Source organism: Leopardus geoffroyi, chromosome D3 (genome assembly GCF_018350155.1).
Source record: "Leopardus geoffroyi isolate Oge1 chromosome D3, O.geoffroyi_Oge1_pat1.0, whole genome shotgun sequence".
In the NCBI taxonomy this organism is placed as follows: domain Eukaryota; kingdom Metazoa; phylum Chordata; class Mammalia; order Carnivora; family Felidae; genus Leopardus; species Leopardus geoffroyi.
In genome coordinates this window covers 34995242-35012268 of record NC_059339.1, presented here as the reverse complement: position 1 = coordinate 35012268, position 17027 = coordinate 34995242, and the positions used below count along the sequence as shown (strand labels likewise).

Genomic DNA, 17027 nt, shown 5'->3' with positions numbered 1-17027 from the left:
TGAATCATTTCAAAAATCACTTCCTGGGTGTTCATGATTCTTTGATAATTTGAAATCTCCTTCATTGAAAGAGCAGTTTCAAGTTAAAGTCTGAGATTAGACATTTGGAAAGTTGCAGACCCAGAAATAGCATATAGATACACACCAGGTAGAGCAGAAATGGATGTGTAATTCAGACACTTACCCCTCAGAGAGTCTGTGGATGAGATTAATTTTTAAACAAAGCAAATTTAATAGAGCAATCTCTTAACTCTTCTTTTCAATAGACCTGTCTTTTAATGAGGCAACAACATGAAGCTGCAGCTTTAAATGCCGTCCAGAGATTAGAATGGCAGCTCAAACTCCAGGAACTTGATCCTGCCACCTATAAATCTCTCAGCATTTATGAGATCCAGGAGTTTTATGTTCCCCTCGTTGATGTTAATGATGATTTTGAATTGACTCCTATATAGCAACCGTTACTTCCAGTGGTATCGTCTTAAACTGATGCGGCTCAAGAGTCTTAAACTGTGGAACACTGCCTTTGAGAAAAATACTGCTATTCTGCCTTTACAGTTGTTGAGTAAAGTTTGACTGAAGTTGGTTATGTAGTAAACACTGTCATTTTGTAAACAACGAAAAGAGAATTATTTTGGATCCAAGATCCAAACAGTTTCTAACTGAAATCTATTATTTATATTGGTGAGAGGTAACTATTGCATTAGAGCATGTTGGCCGACTGAGGGAGATACTTTAAAAGTTGAGAATCTGCTAACAGCACCGAAAGTTGTTAGCACTCCTAAGTAACAAGGTAACCACTAGTCTTCAGATCTCTTTCAAGTTTTATTAAAATCTGTCCGTAAACTAAAAGGTTCAGTTCCTACCAAATAGTTTCTAATGTGGAAGAAAAACGTGGCACAAAATTTCTTCAGTTTATTATATCTGTAAATTAACTGTACAGTTTTCTTTTCAAAAGTTTTAATATTGTCTTCCTTTTTAATAACTTATTTTATACATATTGTGCAGATGTAAATCTTGTAATTAATGGTCAGAATGTATACAAAGGGATTGGTAGTCAAAACATGTACAAAGAAATAATTGTAAAACTGTTTTGTCTGATGTTTTCTTGGACCAAAGTTGTAGTTTGTATGGAGTGTAGTGGTAGTGTGTTCATGTAGCAAAACTTTTAAATAAGGCATGCATGTGTTTGAGTTAGCTTGTTTTCATCACCATAACTGTAAAGGTTGTGACTTAGTTGTACTGCATGCTTGCTATAATTTAACTCTCTCCATAAGCGATGCCTAAAGTAGTGTAGGGTGTTTTCATGCCAGTCTCCTGGGATAGTACCTATGACTCACTATGTTGGACATATTATTTAGAATTAGTCATACAAAGAAACAGCTCTTTTTTCATCTCACGGTAGAACCTGTTCCCCTCTCCCAAAATGCCTTTGAATGAAAATTCTGAAATTGTAAATGTCTATTTTAATACTCAAGTATGAAAGAATCTGTGAATATATGTAAATATGTTTAATAAATTTTATTGGTCATGTTAAATCATTGTAAAACTTTTTTACATTGCTTAAATATAATGTTTTAAGCTTAATAACCTTTGCACTTTTAAAATAAAAACAGTACTCAAATCAAAAAAAGAGCTACTTGGTAGTCCAAATAAATACAAGAAACAGGCATATTCCAATCAATCTCTGCAGTGTTTATGAAAAATTGATTAATATGTTGTATTTTTTCCTTGTATCAAGATGCAAAATGTAATTTTCAGAATTTTATAATTAAAATAAGATTTGGTATGATGTTTTTAATAAAATAATTAGCAATATACTTAGAAAAAAGTCCAGTTTCTCCTACACCGTGAGGTAGATTAAATATTCAGGAATATTTCAGATCTGAAATCTAAAGTACATAAACATTTTTGAAAGGAAAATTAGGTTATATGTAAAAGTGAACATAAGTATATGGGATAAAATCTACAGAACTTCCCACAGTACTTTCTTGAATTTTAAACTAATACTGGATGTTTTTTATTCTGGTAGAGAAAAGTAAAAAGCATATATATGAGGAATAAAGTGACTTAAACTCAGCATGCAAGTTGGAAATCCCAGCTAATGGGAGAGAATGTAAAAATTGAAGTTTTTGAGTGCAAAGGTATATATTAAGCTTAGGGGTTTTTGAATTTTTACGTCAATTTATATTTTAATTCATACTGTACTTGGCATGCGCAATAAAGCAGCACGTGTAAAAAGTACACAGTGCAAGGACTTTATTATAAAGGTTGGATGTAGTGTTCTTTAGAAATTTAGATGAAAGATTTGGGCCTTTTTTTATTGGACAAATGGGGCCAAGAAAGGCAGGGTAGATTTTGAAGCACTGGTTTTGTTGAAGTTAAGTTTATTAAGGCTGGGAACATGAAAAGCTAATTTATAAAAGCAATACTTTTTAATATGAAAAAGTTAATGCAAATTTTGTTTATACTTTTGCCGAAAAATAAAAAACCAGATTATTGAGCATTGAAGTCATAGAAAATATGAGAGGGATAAATGTATACAGCATTTTGTTCTGAGGGTCCAACTGGAAAAGGGGGAGAAAAATCACTGCTTGGCCAAACAGAACAAGCTGCAGAAGAAAAAAAGCAAGAAAGCAGGAATCTGGCATATTTTAGTTGTCCCAGCTTTTAAAGTACTAACTCCAGTTCTCACCCACTTCAGTGGTGCCTCAAGTTGCTGGAGCCTCTCTGCCATGATTCTGCTTCTGCAGATTTCCTTTGTAAAGTGACTCAAAGCTAATCGGATAGCTTAAAAGAAAAGTGAATGTCTTCTTGGTGGGAATCTATACTTAAGTAGTTAAGAGCTTTGATATTAAAGATTTTCTGAAGCTCTGAAATGCTAGGAAAAAACTTGGAATGGGGTATATACCTAAAAAGATTTAGGATTCTGAAAGAGAAATAAAGGATGGTTAGTTTAATCAGTGATTTTTTTTTTTTTTTTAACTATTCAAATATCATGAACAAGATACTAAATTGTACCTAAGGATTTGTATTTCTTTAAATCTTGTTCTAAATCATATCTGTTTAATAAATGACTAGTTGATATTTGTGCATGTTATTTAATAAAGAGTTATATTTTTATAGAAAAAATAAGAGTGAAATGTGTGCTAAATGTTTTTTTACTTTCCACTTCCATGTGACTCAAAGCCAAACAGCAGTGGTTACCTGGGCAGTAGCAAAATTGCAGAAATACTCATCTTGGGGAAACAGCCTTGGAAGAATAGTTCGTGTCTATTCAGTAGTAATGTCTCAAAGATGAATTTTAAATGTTAGATATGCTGCAAACTTCATAACCACAAAAATTTCAAGCAAAGCCCCAGGAGGCTCATTTTAATTGATTTAAGAAGTATCCATTTATTCTAGAAATTGAGTGCAGTGCTAAATTTGTATTCTTAGTTATCCACAAAGTTAGCAATATTTTTTATTCTCTGACACAAAACTCCAAAGTTTTTTATATAGAGGAAATTGACTTCAAAACTCATGAGACAGTCTTATCTTTTAGTATTTTTAAAGAGAATATTTTCATGATTTTTTTTAAAGTCCTCAAATATTTAAAGCAAATAGATTGTTAAAAGTGATAGTCATCTTTGGAAATGCTTGTATGAAGTTTAATTGATTAAATATCTTGTAACTCATTTCCATGGTTGCCCCTTGACACTATAGTCTCCATTGTACCTGGAATGGAGTTACAACGCCTCCACAGTAGTAGCTACCCAAAAATTTAGAGTCAGTAAAAGTTCACAGGACAAACTGAGGCAAATACAGTTTAAATAATTCCCTTAAAATAGCGAGAAAAAAAAAGTACCTAGAATTGTAAGTATTAGCATAAAAACTGAAAAGCACATCTAGAGAGACTGACTTTTTCCAGTGATTAAATGTTAAATGCTACACGGTATCTGCAAATAATGTAAATTTTTTATACACGTCCATATCTCCAGAAGAGAAAATAACATACAAGATTATTTACCTAAAGGTAAACACAGTCTTCGTTGCAAGAGACTCCGTTTTATTAGATGGATTAGTTGCACAGAATGTAAGATTATTTATGAAACACATTTAACTCTATTGATGACTTTTTCAATGCCTTTAGAAAAAAACTATATGCCATATCAAAATCTCTGAGTAGACCTAGAAAAAAGGCTTTTAGGTGGCCACCTTTTTCTCCACTTGTGAAGACAATTCTGTTGTTAATACACAGAGTTAGGCATATGTAGCATACGTTTACAGATTAAAGAGCATCCCTGTGTGCGCCCATCACTTAGTTTAAGAGATCATTATCAGTACGTTTCTTCTCAGTTTTTGTTTTTAAACTGACCTAAACCCAGGTTACAAAACAAAACTAAAACCCAGATCTTAAATAGGCAGTGTGTTGGGATAAGTCCTGACAAATGTATACATATGTTAACTTTACCCAAATTGCGATTATTTCCAGCTTCTTAACCATCACCGCAGAAAGTTCCCCTGTGCCCCTTTTCAGTCAGTGGCTCCCTACCCCAGAAGCAATCACTGTACTTCCCATCACCATATATTACTTATACCTGCTCTTGAACTTTTTATAAATGGAATCAAACAGTATATAGTACTTTATTGTGTCTGCCTTCTTTCAACATAAGGTTTTGAAATTCATCCATGTTGGATATGCCAGTAATCTGTTCCATTTTCTTAATGAGTAGTAGTATATTGTACAAACTTGTTTATTCATTCTCTTGTTGGTAGACATTTGGATTGTTTCCAATATGGGGACTGTTGTGAATAAAACTGTGAACATGCAAATCTCTTTGTAGACATATTCTTTCATTCTTGGCTACATACCTTGGATTACTGGGTCATAGAGAATAGTTGTATGTTTAATTTTATCAGAAACAGAGTTCTCAAAAGTGGTTGTACTACTCTATACCCCTACCTATGAGAGACCCAGTTGTTCTGAATCTTCATCAATATTTGGCTGTCAGTCTTCAGTTTTAGCAATTTTGGTGGATGTGTAGTGGTACCTTGTGTCTTTAATTTGCATTTCAATGATGACCCACTGGTCATCATTACTTTTCATATGCCTTTTGACCTATACATATTTTGTGAAATGTCCTCAAGTGTTTTGCTCATTTTTTATTGGGTTGTCTTTATTACCATTTTATAGGAATTCTTTATATATTCTGCATGTTAAGTCCTTTGGTCAGATACATTTGTCCTGTGGGGCACCTGGGTGGCTCAGTCCGTTGATTGACTCAATTTCATCTCAGGTCATGAACCCAGGGTCATGGGATTGAGCTCCCCATTGGGCTCTGTGCTGAGCACGGAGCCTGCTTGGGATTCTTTCCCTTTCTTTCCATCCCTCCCCCCATTTGTGTATGTGCTGTCTCAAAACTTTTTAAAAAAATAATAAAATCTTAAAATCAGACTGATTCCAGGTAACTCAATTGCATGACTGAACCTAATCTATCACTAAAGGAATACAACAAAATCCAGTAACCAACAATGGAAAAATTACAATGTCTAGCATCCAACAAAAAATGATCAGTCATGTAAAGAAGCAGAAAATTATGACCCTTCACTAGAAAAAAAAAAAAAAATAGAAACTGAACTAGAAATAAAAACGATGGAACTAGTAGACAAGTTTGTTAATAAAACTATTATAGTCTGTGTATGTACAGAAAAGTAGAGGAAAACATAACCATAATAAGGAAAGAATGGGAAATAAAGTTTCAAAACCCCAAATCAAGATTCTCGAGAAATGAAAAATATACTAGGTGCAATAAACTGATGAGACACTGCAGAAGTAAAGACTAGTAAATTTGAGAACATAGCAGTAAGAAATGACCCCAAATGAAAGATGGGAGAAATGAACAGAGCCTCCGTAAGCTGAGAGACCATATCAAGTGACCTAACAACATGTAACTGGAGACCCAGAGAGAGAGGAGAGGGAGGGGTAACAGAGAAAGAATTTTGAGAAATAGTGGCTGGAACAAAAACCTATCAACCTAGAATTTGTATTTGCCAAAAATATCTTTGAAGAACAAGAGCAAAATAATTTTTTTTACCAAAGCTGACAAATTTTGATACACACAGAGGAATTAAAATATCCAAAATGGGGGGCGCCTGGGTGGCTTGGTCGGTTAAGCGTCCGACTTCGGCTCAGGTCACGATCTCGCGGTCCGTGAGTTCGAGCCCCGCGTCGGGCTCTGGGCTGATGGCTCAGAGCCTGGAGCCTGTTTCAGGTTCTGTGTCTCCGTCTCTCTCTGCCCCTCCCCTGTTCATGCTCTGTCTCTCTCTGTCTCAAAAATAAATAAACGTTAAAAAGAAAAAATATCCAAAATGGTAAAAATGTATTGTGGGGATTACAGCCTCTATAAAAGTAAAATGCATGACAATGGTACAAAATTGGTTGTAAGTTCTCATAAAATGCATGAAGTGGTGTGATGTTATTTGAAGGTAGATTGTGATACATTTTAAGAAGTACACTCTAGGGGCACCTGGGTGGCTCAGTCAGTGAAGTGTCTGACTTCGGCTCAGTTCATGATCTCATAGTTCTTGGGTTCAAGCCCTGCATCAGGCTCTGCACTGACAGTGCAGAGCTTGCTTGGGATTCTCTCTCCTCTCTCTCTCTCTCCTCCTTCCTGACTTGCGCTTTCTCTCTCAAAATAAATTAAAAAAAAAAATAAAATAAAGGATGTACACTGTAAACACTAAAGCAGCCACTAAAGGGAAAAAAGATCTACAACAAATAAGATAATAATTAAGATTAAAGGGAGTCACGCAAAGTATTTCATCAAAAAGAAGAGAAGGAGGAAAATGAAAAACAGGAGAAAATAGAAAAGAAATAGCAAGACTGTAGATTGAAACTCAACCCTATGGATGATCACATTAAATGTGAATTTGTACTTTAAAACTGAGATTGTCGGAGTAAATAAAAAAGCAAGTCCCAAATGTGTGTTGTGTATAAGAAACTCACTTTAAGTGTAATGACAGACAAGTTAAAAGGATGAAAACGAGATGTTACTACCCACCTATTCCACCTATTAGAATGGTGAAAATCCAAAACATTGACGACAACAAATGCTGGTGACGATGTGGAAAAATAATTCCCATTCATTGCTGGTGGGGATTCAAAAGGGTACAGCCACTTTGAAAGATGGTTAGTGGTTTCTTACAAAACTAAGCATATTCTTACCATATCCAACAATCATTCTCCTTGGCATTTACCAAACGAGTTGAAAACTTAGGTCCACATGAAAACCTACATGTGATGTTTAGAGTAGCTTTATTCATGATTGCCAAAACTTAGAAGCAACCAAGATGTCCTTCAGTAGGTGAGTGAATAAGTAAGCTGTGTTACATTTAGACAATAGGACATTATTCAGAACGACAACAAAAAAGCTATCAACCATGGAGGAATCAACCATGGAGGAATCTATCAAGACATGGAGAAATCTTAAATGCATATTACCGAGAAGGAAGCCAGCCTGGAAAGCTATGGATTGTATGATTCTAATTATATGACATTCTGGAAAAGGCAAACTATAGAGACAGTAGATAAGTGGTTTCCAGGGACTTAGAGAAAGAGGGGGGAAGAATCGGGGAGCACAGGGAATTTTTAAGGCAGTGAAACTATTGTGTATAATACTATAATGGTGGACATATGCCATTATACATTTGTCAAAACCCATACAACACCCAGGGTAAACCCTGAGGTAAATAATGGCCTTTGGGTGATCTTGTCATGCGTCAATCAATGTGTTGATGTTGGTTCATGGATTGTAACAAATGTACCACTCTGCAGCAGGTTGATGATGATGGGGAAGTCTAGGTGGGGGTGGCGGCACTGTATACAGAAGGATACAGAAGACGTGAACAAGGTCAACCAACTTTTCCTAATGACAGTGATAGAACATACCCAACAATAAAAGAATACACTTTTTTTTTTTAAGTATGCACAGAACACCTGATAAACTTGACCATATTCTGGGTCATAGAATAAGTCTCAGTAAATTTAAAAGGATGGAAACCATACAATGTATATTCTATGAGCATGAGAGAATTTAATTAGAAATCAATAACGAGAGCCTCAAACCCTAACAGTTGAAAATTAAGCAACACACTTCTAAATGATCCCTGTGTCAAAGAAGATATCATGAAGGGAAATTAGAAAGTGTTATGAACTGAATGAAAATGAAAACACAACATATCAAAATTTGTGAGCAGTTAAATATTTAAGGAAAATTTATATCATTAAACATTCTGTTACAAAGGAAGGAAAAAAATAAAAAGAAAGAAAAGTACTCAAACCAATGATCTAAATTTCCACTGTAAGAAACTAGAAAAACAGAAGAGGGGAACCTGGGTGGCTCAGTGAGTTAAGCATCTGACTCTTGATTTCAGCTCAGGTCATGATCTCATGGTTCAGTTTGTGAGTTTGAGCTCAAAGTCTCTGCTTGGGATGTCTCTCTCTCTCTCTCTCTCCCTCAATAAATAAATATTTTTTTAAAAAAAGGAAACCAGAAAAACAGAAGAAAAGAAATAATGATAAAAGCCCAAACCAGTGAAAGTAGAAATCTGGAAAATAATAGAAAATCAATAAAATCAAACCCTGATTTTTTCAGAAAGATTAATAAAATTGATAAGCCTCTAGCCAGTGATCAGGAAAATAAGAAAAGATACAAATTAATCAATATTACAAATGAATGACCAGACATGACTACAGAATCCACTGACATTGAAAGGCTAATAATGGACTATTATGAATTCTATGCCAATAATTCTACAATTTAAATGAAACAAATTCTTTGAAAGACACAATCTGCAAAACCTCACTTAGGAAGAAATAGATAACTTGAAAAATCCTAGATCTATGTTTACGATTTATGATTGCATTCTAGCTAGCAAATCCAGAGCAGACAAGTCCAAAGGTAAGTTTTAAGTTGCCTCTGAGCTGAGTTAAAACAAAAACAAACACAAAAGAAACTGTTAAAAGAATCTTGGGTTTGTGGGATCTGGTGGACCGTATTCTCCAAAAATGCCAACGACATCATCTCCCATCTTACATGCCGTTCTTACGATGACATACGTTTCATCTAGGAGTGCTTGGGACACAGCACAGCCCTGTGACTTCCAAGGTCAGGTCATAAAAGGGGATGCAACTCCCGTCTGGTTCTCCTGAAACACTCGTTTGGAAGCTTGAGCTGCCATGTAAAGAGAGCAGTGCAACTGCCCTGAGGCCACCATGTTGTGAGGTAACTGGAACTAACTCACATTAGCCACCACCTGAGAGGATCTGAGACTCCGGGAAGCAAGAATAATGCCGAGCCCACGTCCAGAGGCCCCAGCTCCCCAGCTCCCCTCCCTTCTCCTAACCCCAGCCTCCACCTGTGGTACCAGCATGAGGGACTCCGAGATGGGAACCACCCAGCAGAGGCCTTCCTGAATTCCTGCCCCGAGAATGATTGTTGCTGAGTTTTGAGATGGTGTGTTACGCAGCAATGGTAACTGAAACATGGGACATACGAGCAAGGAAATCTGAGATGCTTCTGAAAACCACAGCAAGATGGGGCCGGATTGTCCTTGACCAGAGATTGATTTACTAACTAAAATTAAAGGGCTAAAAGTTCTATACTGGTACCAAGGTTTTTGTGTGTGTGTTTTCAGACTTTGTTCACAGGCTTAAATTATTTTCCAGATTTGGGCAGGGTTCCTGTGTGTATTGGTAGAGGTATTAGTTCATTAAAATACTTACTTGAGTAACCATCTTGTATTAGGCTCTGTGCTATGTTATCGCTGAATAGTAATGTTCTCAGTATAGGATGTAACATTTCCACATTTTTGTACCTATATTCTGGTTTATTCAGCTTAAAGATATAAAGAAACCAAAAAGGTAGTCAATGTAGTTTGAAGGACAGGAACTGCCATCAGGCTCGGCCCAGGGGAATGATTGTAATGTGATATTTTCAGTTTGAAGTCAAAAAGTCCAAGTACCAATATGACTCTGAGATTTTTTTAAAGATTTTATTTTTAAGCAATCTGTACACCCAATGTGGGGCTCAAACCCACAACCCCATGATCAAGAGTTGCATGCTCCACTGACTTAGCCAGCCAGGCACACCTCAGAAGCCTTATCTTTTTTTAATTTTTTTTTTTAACGTTTATTTATTTTTGAGACAGAGAGAGACAGAGCATGAACGGGGGAGGGTCAGAGAGAGGGAGACACAGAATCTGAAACAGGCTCCGGGCTCTGAGCTGTCAGCACAGGAGCCCGATGCGGGGCTCGAACTCACGGACCGCGAGATCGTGACCTGAGCCGAAGTCAGCGCTCAACCGACTGAGCCACCCAGGCGCCCCTCAGAAGCCTTATCTTGAAATGATATATATGGCCCTGTTAAAAGAAGGCCTCGAAAACTTGGCTTAAGACTCAGAGTTGTTCCTCTCCACAGAAATCTTTAGTAAGAGGTGAAAGATTCATACGATTTGAAGAGAAACCAGAGTATATTCTGATTGAGACTTTGAAATGAAATTAGAGCCTGAAACCTCTTGGTTCCCACAGCATAGCATTCACACTTTTGTCCAGACCTTGGGCACATTCTCTCCTTTTGTTTTATTTTTTTTCTAATTTAAATCCAAGTTAGTGGGTTTATAGTGGATCCATATAGTGTAACAACGATTTCAGGAATAGAATTTAGTGATTCATCGTTTTCATATAACACCCAGTGTTCATCCCAACAAGTGTCCTCCTTAATGCCCCTTGCCTATTTAGCCCATCCCCCCACCCGACACCCCTCCAGCAACCCTCAATTTGTTCTCGGTATTTAAGAGTCTTTTATGGCTTGTCCCTCTCTGTTTTTATATTATTTTTGCTTCCCTTCCCTTATATTCATCTGTTTTGTATCATAAGTTCCACATATGAGTGAAATCATATGGTATTTGTCTTTCTCTGATTGACTGATGTTACTTAACATAATACTCTCTAGTCCATCCACATTGCTGCAAATGGCAGATTTCACTCTTTTCCATCGCTGAGTAATATTCCATTGTGTGTGTGTGTGTGTGTGTGTGTGTGTGTGTGTGTGTGTATCACATCTTCTTTATCCATTCATCAGTCGATGTACCCTTGGCTCTTTCCATACTTTGGCTATTGTTGATAGTGCTGCTATAAACATGGCGGTGCATGTGTCCCTTTGAAACAGCACACCTGTATCCTTTGGATAAACGCCTAGTAGTGCAATTGCTGAGTCGTAGGGTACTTCTATTTTTAACTCGTTGAGGAACCTCCATACTGTTTTCCAGAGCGGCTGCACCAGCTTGCATTCCCACCAGCAGTGCAAAAGAGATCCTCTTTCTCCGCATCCTCACCAACATCTCTTTTGCCTGAGTTGTTCATGTTAGCCATTCTGACAGGTGTGAGGTGGTATCTCATTGTGGTTTTGATTTATATTTCCCTGATGATGAGTGATGTGGAACATTTTTTCATGTGTCGGTTGGCCATCTGGATGTCTTCTTTGGAGAAGTGCCTATTCATGTCTTTTGCCCATTTCTTCACTGGATTATTTGTTTTTTGGGTGTTGAGTTTGATAAGTTCTTTACAGATTTTGGATACTAACCCTTTATCTGATATGTCATTTGCAAATACCTCCTATTCTGTCAGTTGCCTTTTAGTTTTGCTGATTGTTTCCTTTGCCTGTGCTGAAGCTTTTGATCTTGATGAGATCCCAATAGTTCATTTTTGCTTTTGTTTCCCTTGCCTCTGGAGATATGTCTCATAAGAAGTTGCTGTGGCCGAGGTCAAAGAGGTTGTTGCCTGTTTTCTCCTCCAGGATTTTGATGGCTTCCTGTCTTACATTTAGGTCTTTCATCCATTTTGAGCATATTTTTGTGTATGGTGGAAGAAAGTGGTCCAGGTTCATTCTTCCGCATGTCGCTGTCCAGTTTTCCCAACACCATTTGCTGAAAAGACTGTCTTTTTTCCACTGGATATTCTTTCCTGCTTTGTCAAAGATCAGTTTGCTATATGTTTGTGCGTCCATCTCGGGGTTCTCTATTCTGTTCCATTGGTCTATGTGTCTGTTTTTGTGCCAGTACCATACTGTCTTGACGATTATAGCTTTGTAATACAGCTTGGAGTCCAGAAATGTGATGCATCCAGCTTTGGTTTTCTTTTTCAGGATTGCTTTGGCCATTCGGGGTCTTTTCTTGTTCCATACAAATTTTAGCATTGTTTGTTCTAGCTCTATGAAGAATGCTTGTGTGGCTTTGATAGGGATTGTATTGAATATGTAGATTGCTTTGGGTAGTATCGACATTTTAACCATATTTGCTCTTCCAATCCATGAGCATGGAATATTTTTCCTTTTTTTTGCGACTTCTTCCATTTCTTTCATAAACTTTCTATAGTTTTCAGCATATAGATTTTTCACCTTTGTGGTTAGGTTTAGTCCTAGGTATTTTTTGTTTTTGGTGCAACTGTAAATGGGATAAATTCCTTGATTTCTCTTTCTGCTGTTTCATTATTGGTGTATAGAAATGCAACCAATTTCTGTACATTGATTTTTATGTCCTGTGACATTGCTGAATTCATGTTATCGGTTCGAGCAGTTTGGGAAGGGGGGAGTCCTTTGGGTTTTCCACATAGGGTATCATGTCGTCTGCAAAGAGTGAAAGTTTGACTTCCTCCTTGCCAACTTGGATGCCTTTTATGTGTCTGATTGCTGAGGCTAGGACCTCCAACACTATGTTGAATAATAATGGTGACAGAGGACATCCTTGTCATGTTCCTGACCTTAGGGGGAAAGCTCTCGGTTTTTCCCCATTAAGGATGATATTAGTGGTGGGTCTTTCATACATGGCCTTTATGCTCTTGAGGTATATCCTTCTATGCCTACTTTCTTGAAGGTTTTTATCAAGAAACGATGCCATATTTTGTCAAATGCTTTTTCAACATCTATTGAGAGGATCATTGGTTCTTATTATTTCTTTTATTAATGTGATGTACCACATTGATTGATTTGTGGATATTGAACCAGCCCTGCATCCCAGGAATAAATCCCACTTGATCATGTGAATAATTCTTATAAAGATCCAGCGGGCTAGTATCTTGTTGAGAATTTTTGCATCCACGTTCATCACGGAAATTGGTCTGTAGTTCTCCTTTGCAGTGGCATCTCTGTCTGGTTTTGGAATCCATGTAATGCTGGCCTCATAGAATGAGTTTGGAAGTTTTCCTTTCATATCTATTTTTGGGAACAGCTTCAAAAGAATAGGTGTTAACTCTTCTTTAAACGTCTGGTAGAATTCCCCCGGAAAGCCATCCAGTCCTGGACTCTTGTTGTTTGGGAGATTTTTGATCACTGTTTTAAGGAATGCTCAGAGAGCTGGTAAAACTTCATTTCTGGGTGTGTGTCAGGTTTCTGAATGAGATTAGCATTTGATTGAGCTGCTGGAGTTGACCTAATCTTATCCATGTGGGCAGACTCCTCACCCCTGGGGGTCCAGAGAGAACAAACAGGTAAAGGAAGGGCAAATTCTCTCTCTTCTTGAGCTGGGAACTCCATCTAGTCCTGCCTCAGACACTGGGGCTACTGCTTCTCGGGCCTTCAGATTTAGGGACTGAAACCAATAGCCACCTCCTCTTCCTGGATGTCTGGTCTTCAGACTTGAATTATTCCACCAGCTTTCCTGGCTCTTCAGACTGCAGACAACAGACTGTGGGACTCCAAGTGTCCCTAACCATGGGAGCCAGTTCCTGCAATACATTATTTTCTTCCTTCCTTCCTTCCTTCCTTCCTTCCTTCCTTCCTTCCTTCCTTTTTTTCATGTTTATTTTTTGAGAGGAGAAGGTAGGGGCAGAGAGAGGGGGAAACAGAAGATCTGAAGCAGGCTCTGTGCTGACAGCAGAGAGCCCAATGCGGGGCTCGAACTCATGAGCTGCAAGATCATGACCTCCGCCGAAGTTGGATGCTTAACCAACTGAGCCACCCAGGCGCCCCAATAAATTCTTTTCTTATTGAAACTTGAACAACACAGGTTTGAGTTGTGTGGGCCCACTTATGTGGGAATTTTTTTCAGTAAATATAGTAAAGTTCTGGAAATGTGTTTTCTTTTCCTTAGGTTGTCCAACTTCAGCTCAAGTTATAATCTCACAGTTCCTGAGCCCCACATCAGGCTCAGGAACTGTCAATGCAGATCCTCTATCCCCCTCTCTCTGCTCCTTCCCAGCTTGCTCTCTCTCAAAAATAAATAAAACATTAAAAATTTTTTTTTTCTTTTCTCCAACTTACTTTATTGTAAGAATACAGTAGGTAATATACACAGCATACAAAATATGCATTCATCGACAGTTTATGTTATCAGTATGGCTTTTAGTCACCAGTAGGCCATTAGTAAAGTTTTTGGGAAGTGTGAGAAATAAGCCCACTACCCCAGTCAAAGGAGGGACAAGGAGACTCTGAGCACAGTGAAGCAAGGCTTTAATCAACATTCTGGGAAGAGCGGGAGTCTGATGGACAGGCACACTCCAGGCAGTTACAGCAGGCAATTTACCTCCTAGCGTGCAAGTCCCTCCCCTGATTCCTCATTGGCTGAGTACTACAGATGGTACAGCCTTACCCGGAAGTCGCCTATGCCCATGTAAGGCCAAAAAGTAGTCTAATTGGAACAAATATATATCCCCTGAGGTGTCACAGAGACTTCAGTTCTTTGGGTGCATGCTCACTGCAAAGCCCACAAAAAATAAGCCCGCAAGATGGAGAGGGGAAGAAGAACCAGGAAGTGAAGTGTGAAAGGGTTTCGTCCTCCATTGTGGGCGGAGGGTGGGGGGCGGTTTGTACATATTTCCAATAGGTTGTAAACCTATTGCTAACTAGACAGCACAGCTTTTATTTGGTATTTCTGAAAATGAATCATTTCACTTACTTCTCACAGAGAATCAACAGTGTTTGTGCTGGAGTCAGCACCTCTAACCCCCACGTTGTTCAAGGGTCAGCCATATGCCCTCTATGTCTCCTGTTGGTTCTATTTCTCTGGAGAAGCCTGACTAATGTACCCCTCTGGTTAGAAATGCTTTCACATTTTAGGCACAGTGCCAAGGACAGAGTCTGCAATTCATATAAGGATCCTGAATGGACACCTCAAACTTGCCATGACCCATACCCTTGACCTCCTCTCCCAAATTCGCTCTCCCCCCCACCCCCCACCCCCCCCCCCCCGCCCCCCCCACCATTCACCAAATGGCACCACCCACAGGTAGAGCCAGAAACCCGACAGTCAGCCTTCATCTTCTTCTCCCTCCGCCCTACCTTCTTCCATTTCCAGTTTGTCACCGAGTCTCGTTATTTCTGCTCCAACATACACCTTATGTCCATCCATCTCAGTTGCCACCACTTTAGTCCAACGCTTCAGCCTCAGCTCAACAGCGTGACTGGTTTCCCTGCTCCATCCTCGCCCACTCCAAACCCAGTTCCCATCAATGTATACATGCCCCTCTCTGCTTTAAAATCTTCGGTAGCTTCCCGCTACACTTAGAATCCTTGCCAGGGTTCCCAAAGCCTGCACGATCTGACGCCTCCTGCATGACTTTTTAATCACACGTCCTCTTTCTCATCTTAGAGACTGAACACGTGCTGTTCCCTCTGTCTAGAATTCTGCCCCTTATGCTGCAAGTGGTTGACTCTGGCTTAAATGTGTCTTCACAGAGAAACCCTCCAGACCACCTGGTCTGAGTGGCAGTCTCCCTGTTATTCTCTCTCCCAGCATGCTTTTAAGTTCCTTCAAAGAGCTCATCATGTTTTGTAATTATAGCTTTAGTTGTCTATTTGTTTATTGTCTGTCTCCTTCCTCCCCTGACACACACACTAAACTGTAAGCCCCAAAGGGCAGGTAGCATCTTCTTCATCACCATCGTGATGACGTTTCTTGAAGCCTACTTTGTCCCAGGCACTTGATATTATCTTATTTCCTTATTTCACCCTCAGAACAATCAGATCAACTACATACTATGGGGTTTTTTTAGTTAGAAAGCAGGAACAATTTATTTTCTTTTCTTTTTTTTCCCAAATTTTTATTTAAAGTCTGGATAGTTAACCTATAGTGTAATACTGTTTTCAGGAGTAGAATTTAGTGGTTCATCACTTACATACAACACCCAGTGCTCAACACAAGTGCCCTCCTTAATGCCCGTCACCCATTTAGTCCATCTCCCCACGAAACTGTCCTCCAGCAACCCTCAGTTTGTTCTCTATCGTAAAAAGTCTCATATGGTTAGCTTCCCTCTCTCTCTTTTTTCTCCCCTTCCCATATGATCCGTTTTGTTTCTTAAGTTCCACATATGAGCGAAATCATAGGGTATTTGTCTTTCTCTGCCTGACTTATTTCGCTTAGCATAATACCCTCTAGCCTCATCCACATCGTTGCAAATGGCAAGATTTCATTCCCTTTGATGGCTGAGTAATATTCCATGGTGTGTATATACACATATGTGTGTGTGTATATATATACATATATGTATATATATAACATATATATGGTATATATATATACATATATACCACTTCTTCTTTATGCATTTATCAGTCGATGGACACGTGGGCTCTTTCCATAGTTCAGTATTGTTGATAAACTGCGCGCTAATCTTACCTCCATTTTACAGAGGAGGACACTGAAGCATGGCGATGTTAGTTACTTATCCAGAATCACGTGTCTAGCAATAGCCAGTGCCTAACCCAGGGCTCCGCACGTAATAGATCCTCAACCTATTCACCCGATATATACTTCTGTTGAATCATTCAGTGCGGTTTCCCATGGGAACCCACGGGAGAAATTTCTCTCAAGCATGGATATTAGAAAAAGCAGTACCTCTAGTTCATTTTTATGCTACTAGTACCGTGGGTGGTCTTCCATTGCCTTCGCTGAGAGAATGCTTAGAATCAATTTGTTACCTTCATCTCAGAGAGTCATTTTTGTGGCCCTCTGTGCCCAGTGTTTCCCTCTTGACCTTATTTTCCTTCCTTTCCAAG

At 38.5% G+C, this 17027-nt stretch overlaps 1 protein-coding gene and 1 non-coding gene across 7 annotated transcripts in view; one reads left to right on the top strand and one right to left on the bottom strand.

Annotated features, from left to right (window-relative positions):
- Positions 1–4812, top strand: part of ANKRD12 (ankyrin repeat domain 12) — a 129864-nt gene extending 125052 nt beyond the window's left edge. For all 6 annotated transcript variants that reach the window (XM_045457069.1, XM_045457065.1, XM_045457067.1 and 3 more), the window contains one exon: positions 267–4812. In XM_045457069.1, the coding sequence (XP_045313025.1) occupies positions 267–452 (186 nt within the window). In that variant the 3' untranslated portion in view covers positions 453–4812. The remainder of the gene's footprint in view (positions 1–266) is intronic.
- Positions 4813–10395: 5583 nt separating this feature from the next.
- On the bottom strand, positions 10396–10511 carry LOC123588658. Its single transcript, XR_006707961.1, has one exon. It is a non-coding gene; the product is annotated as a U5 spliceosomal RNA (small nuclear RNA).
- Between the last annotated feature and the right edge of the window lie 6516 nt (positions 10512–17027).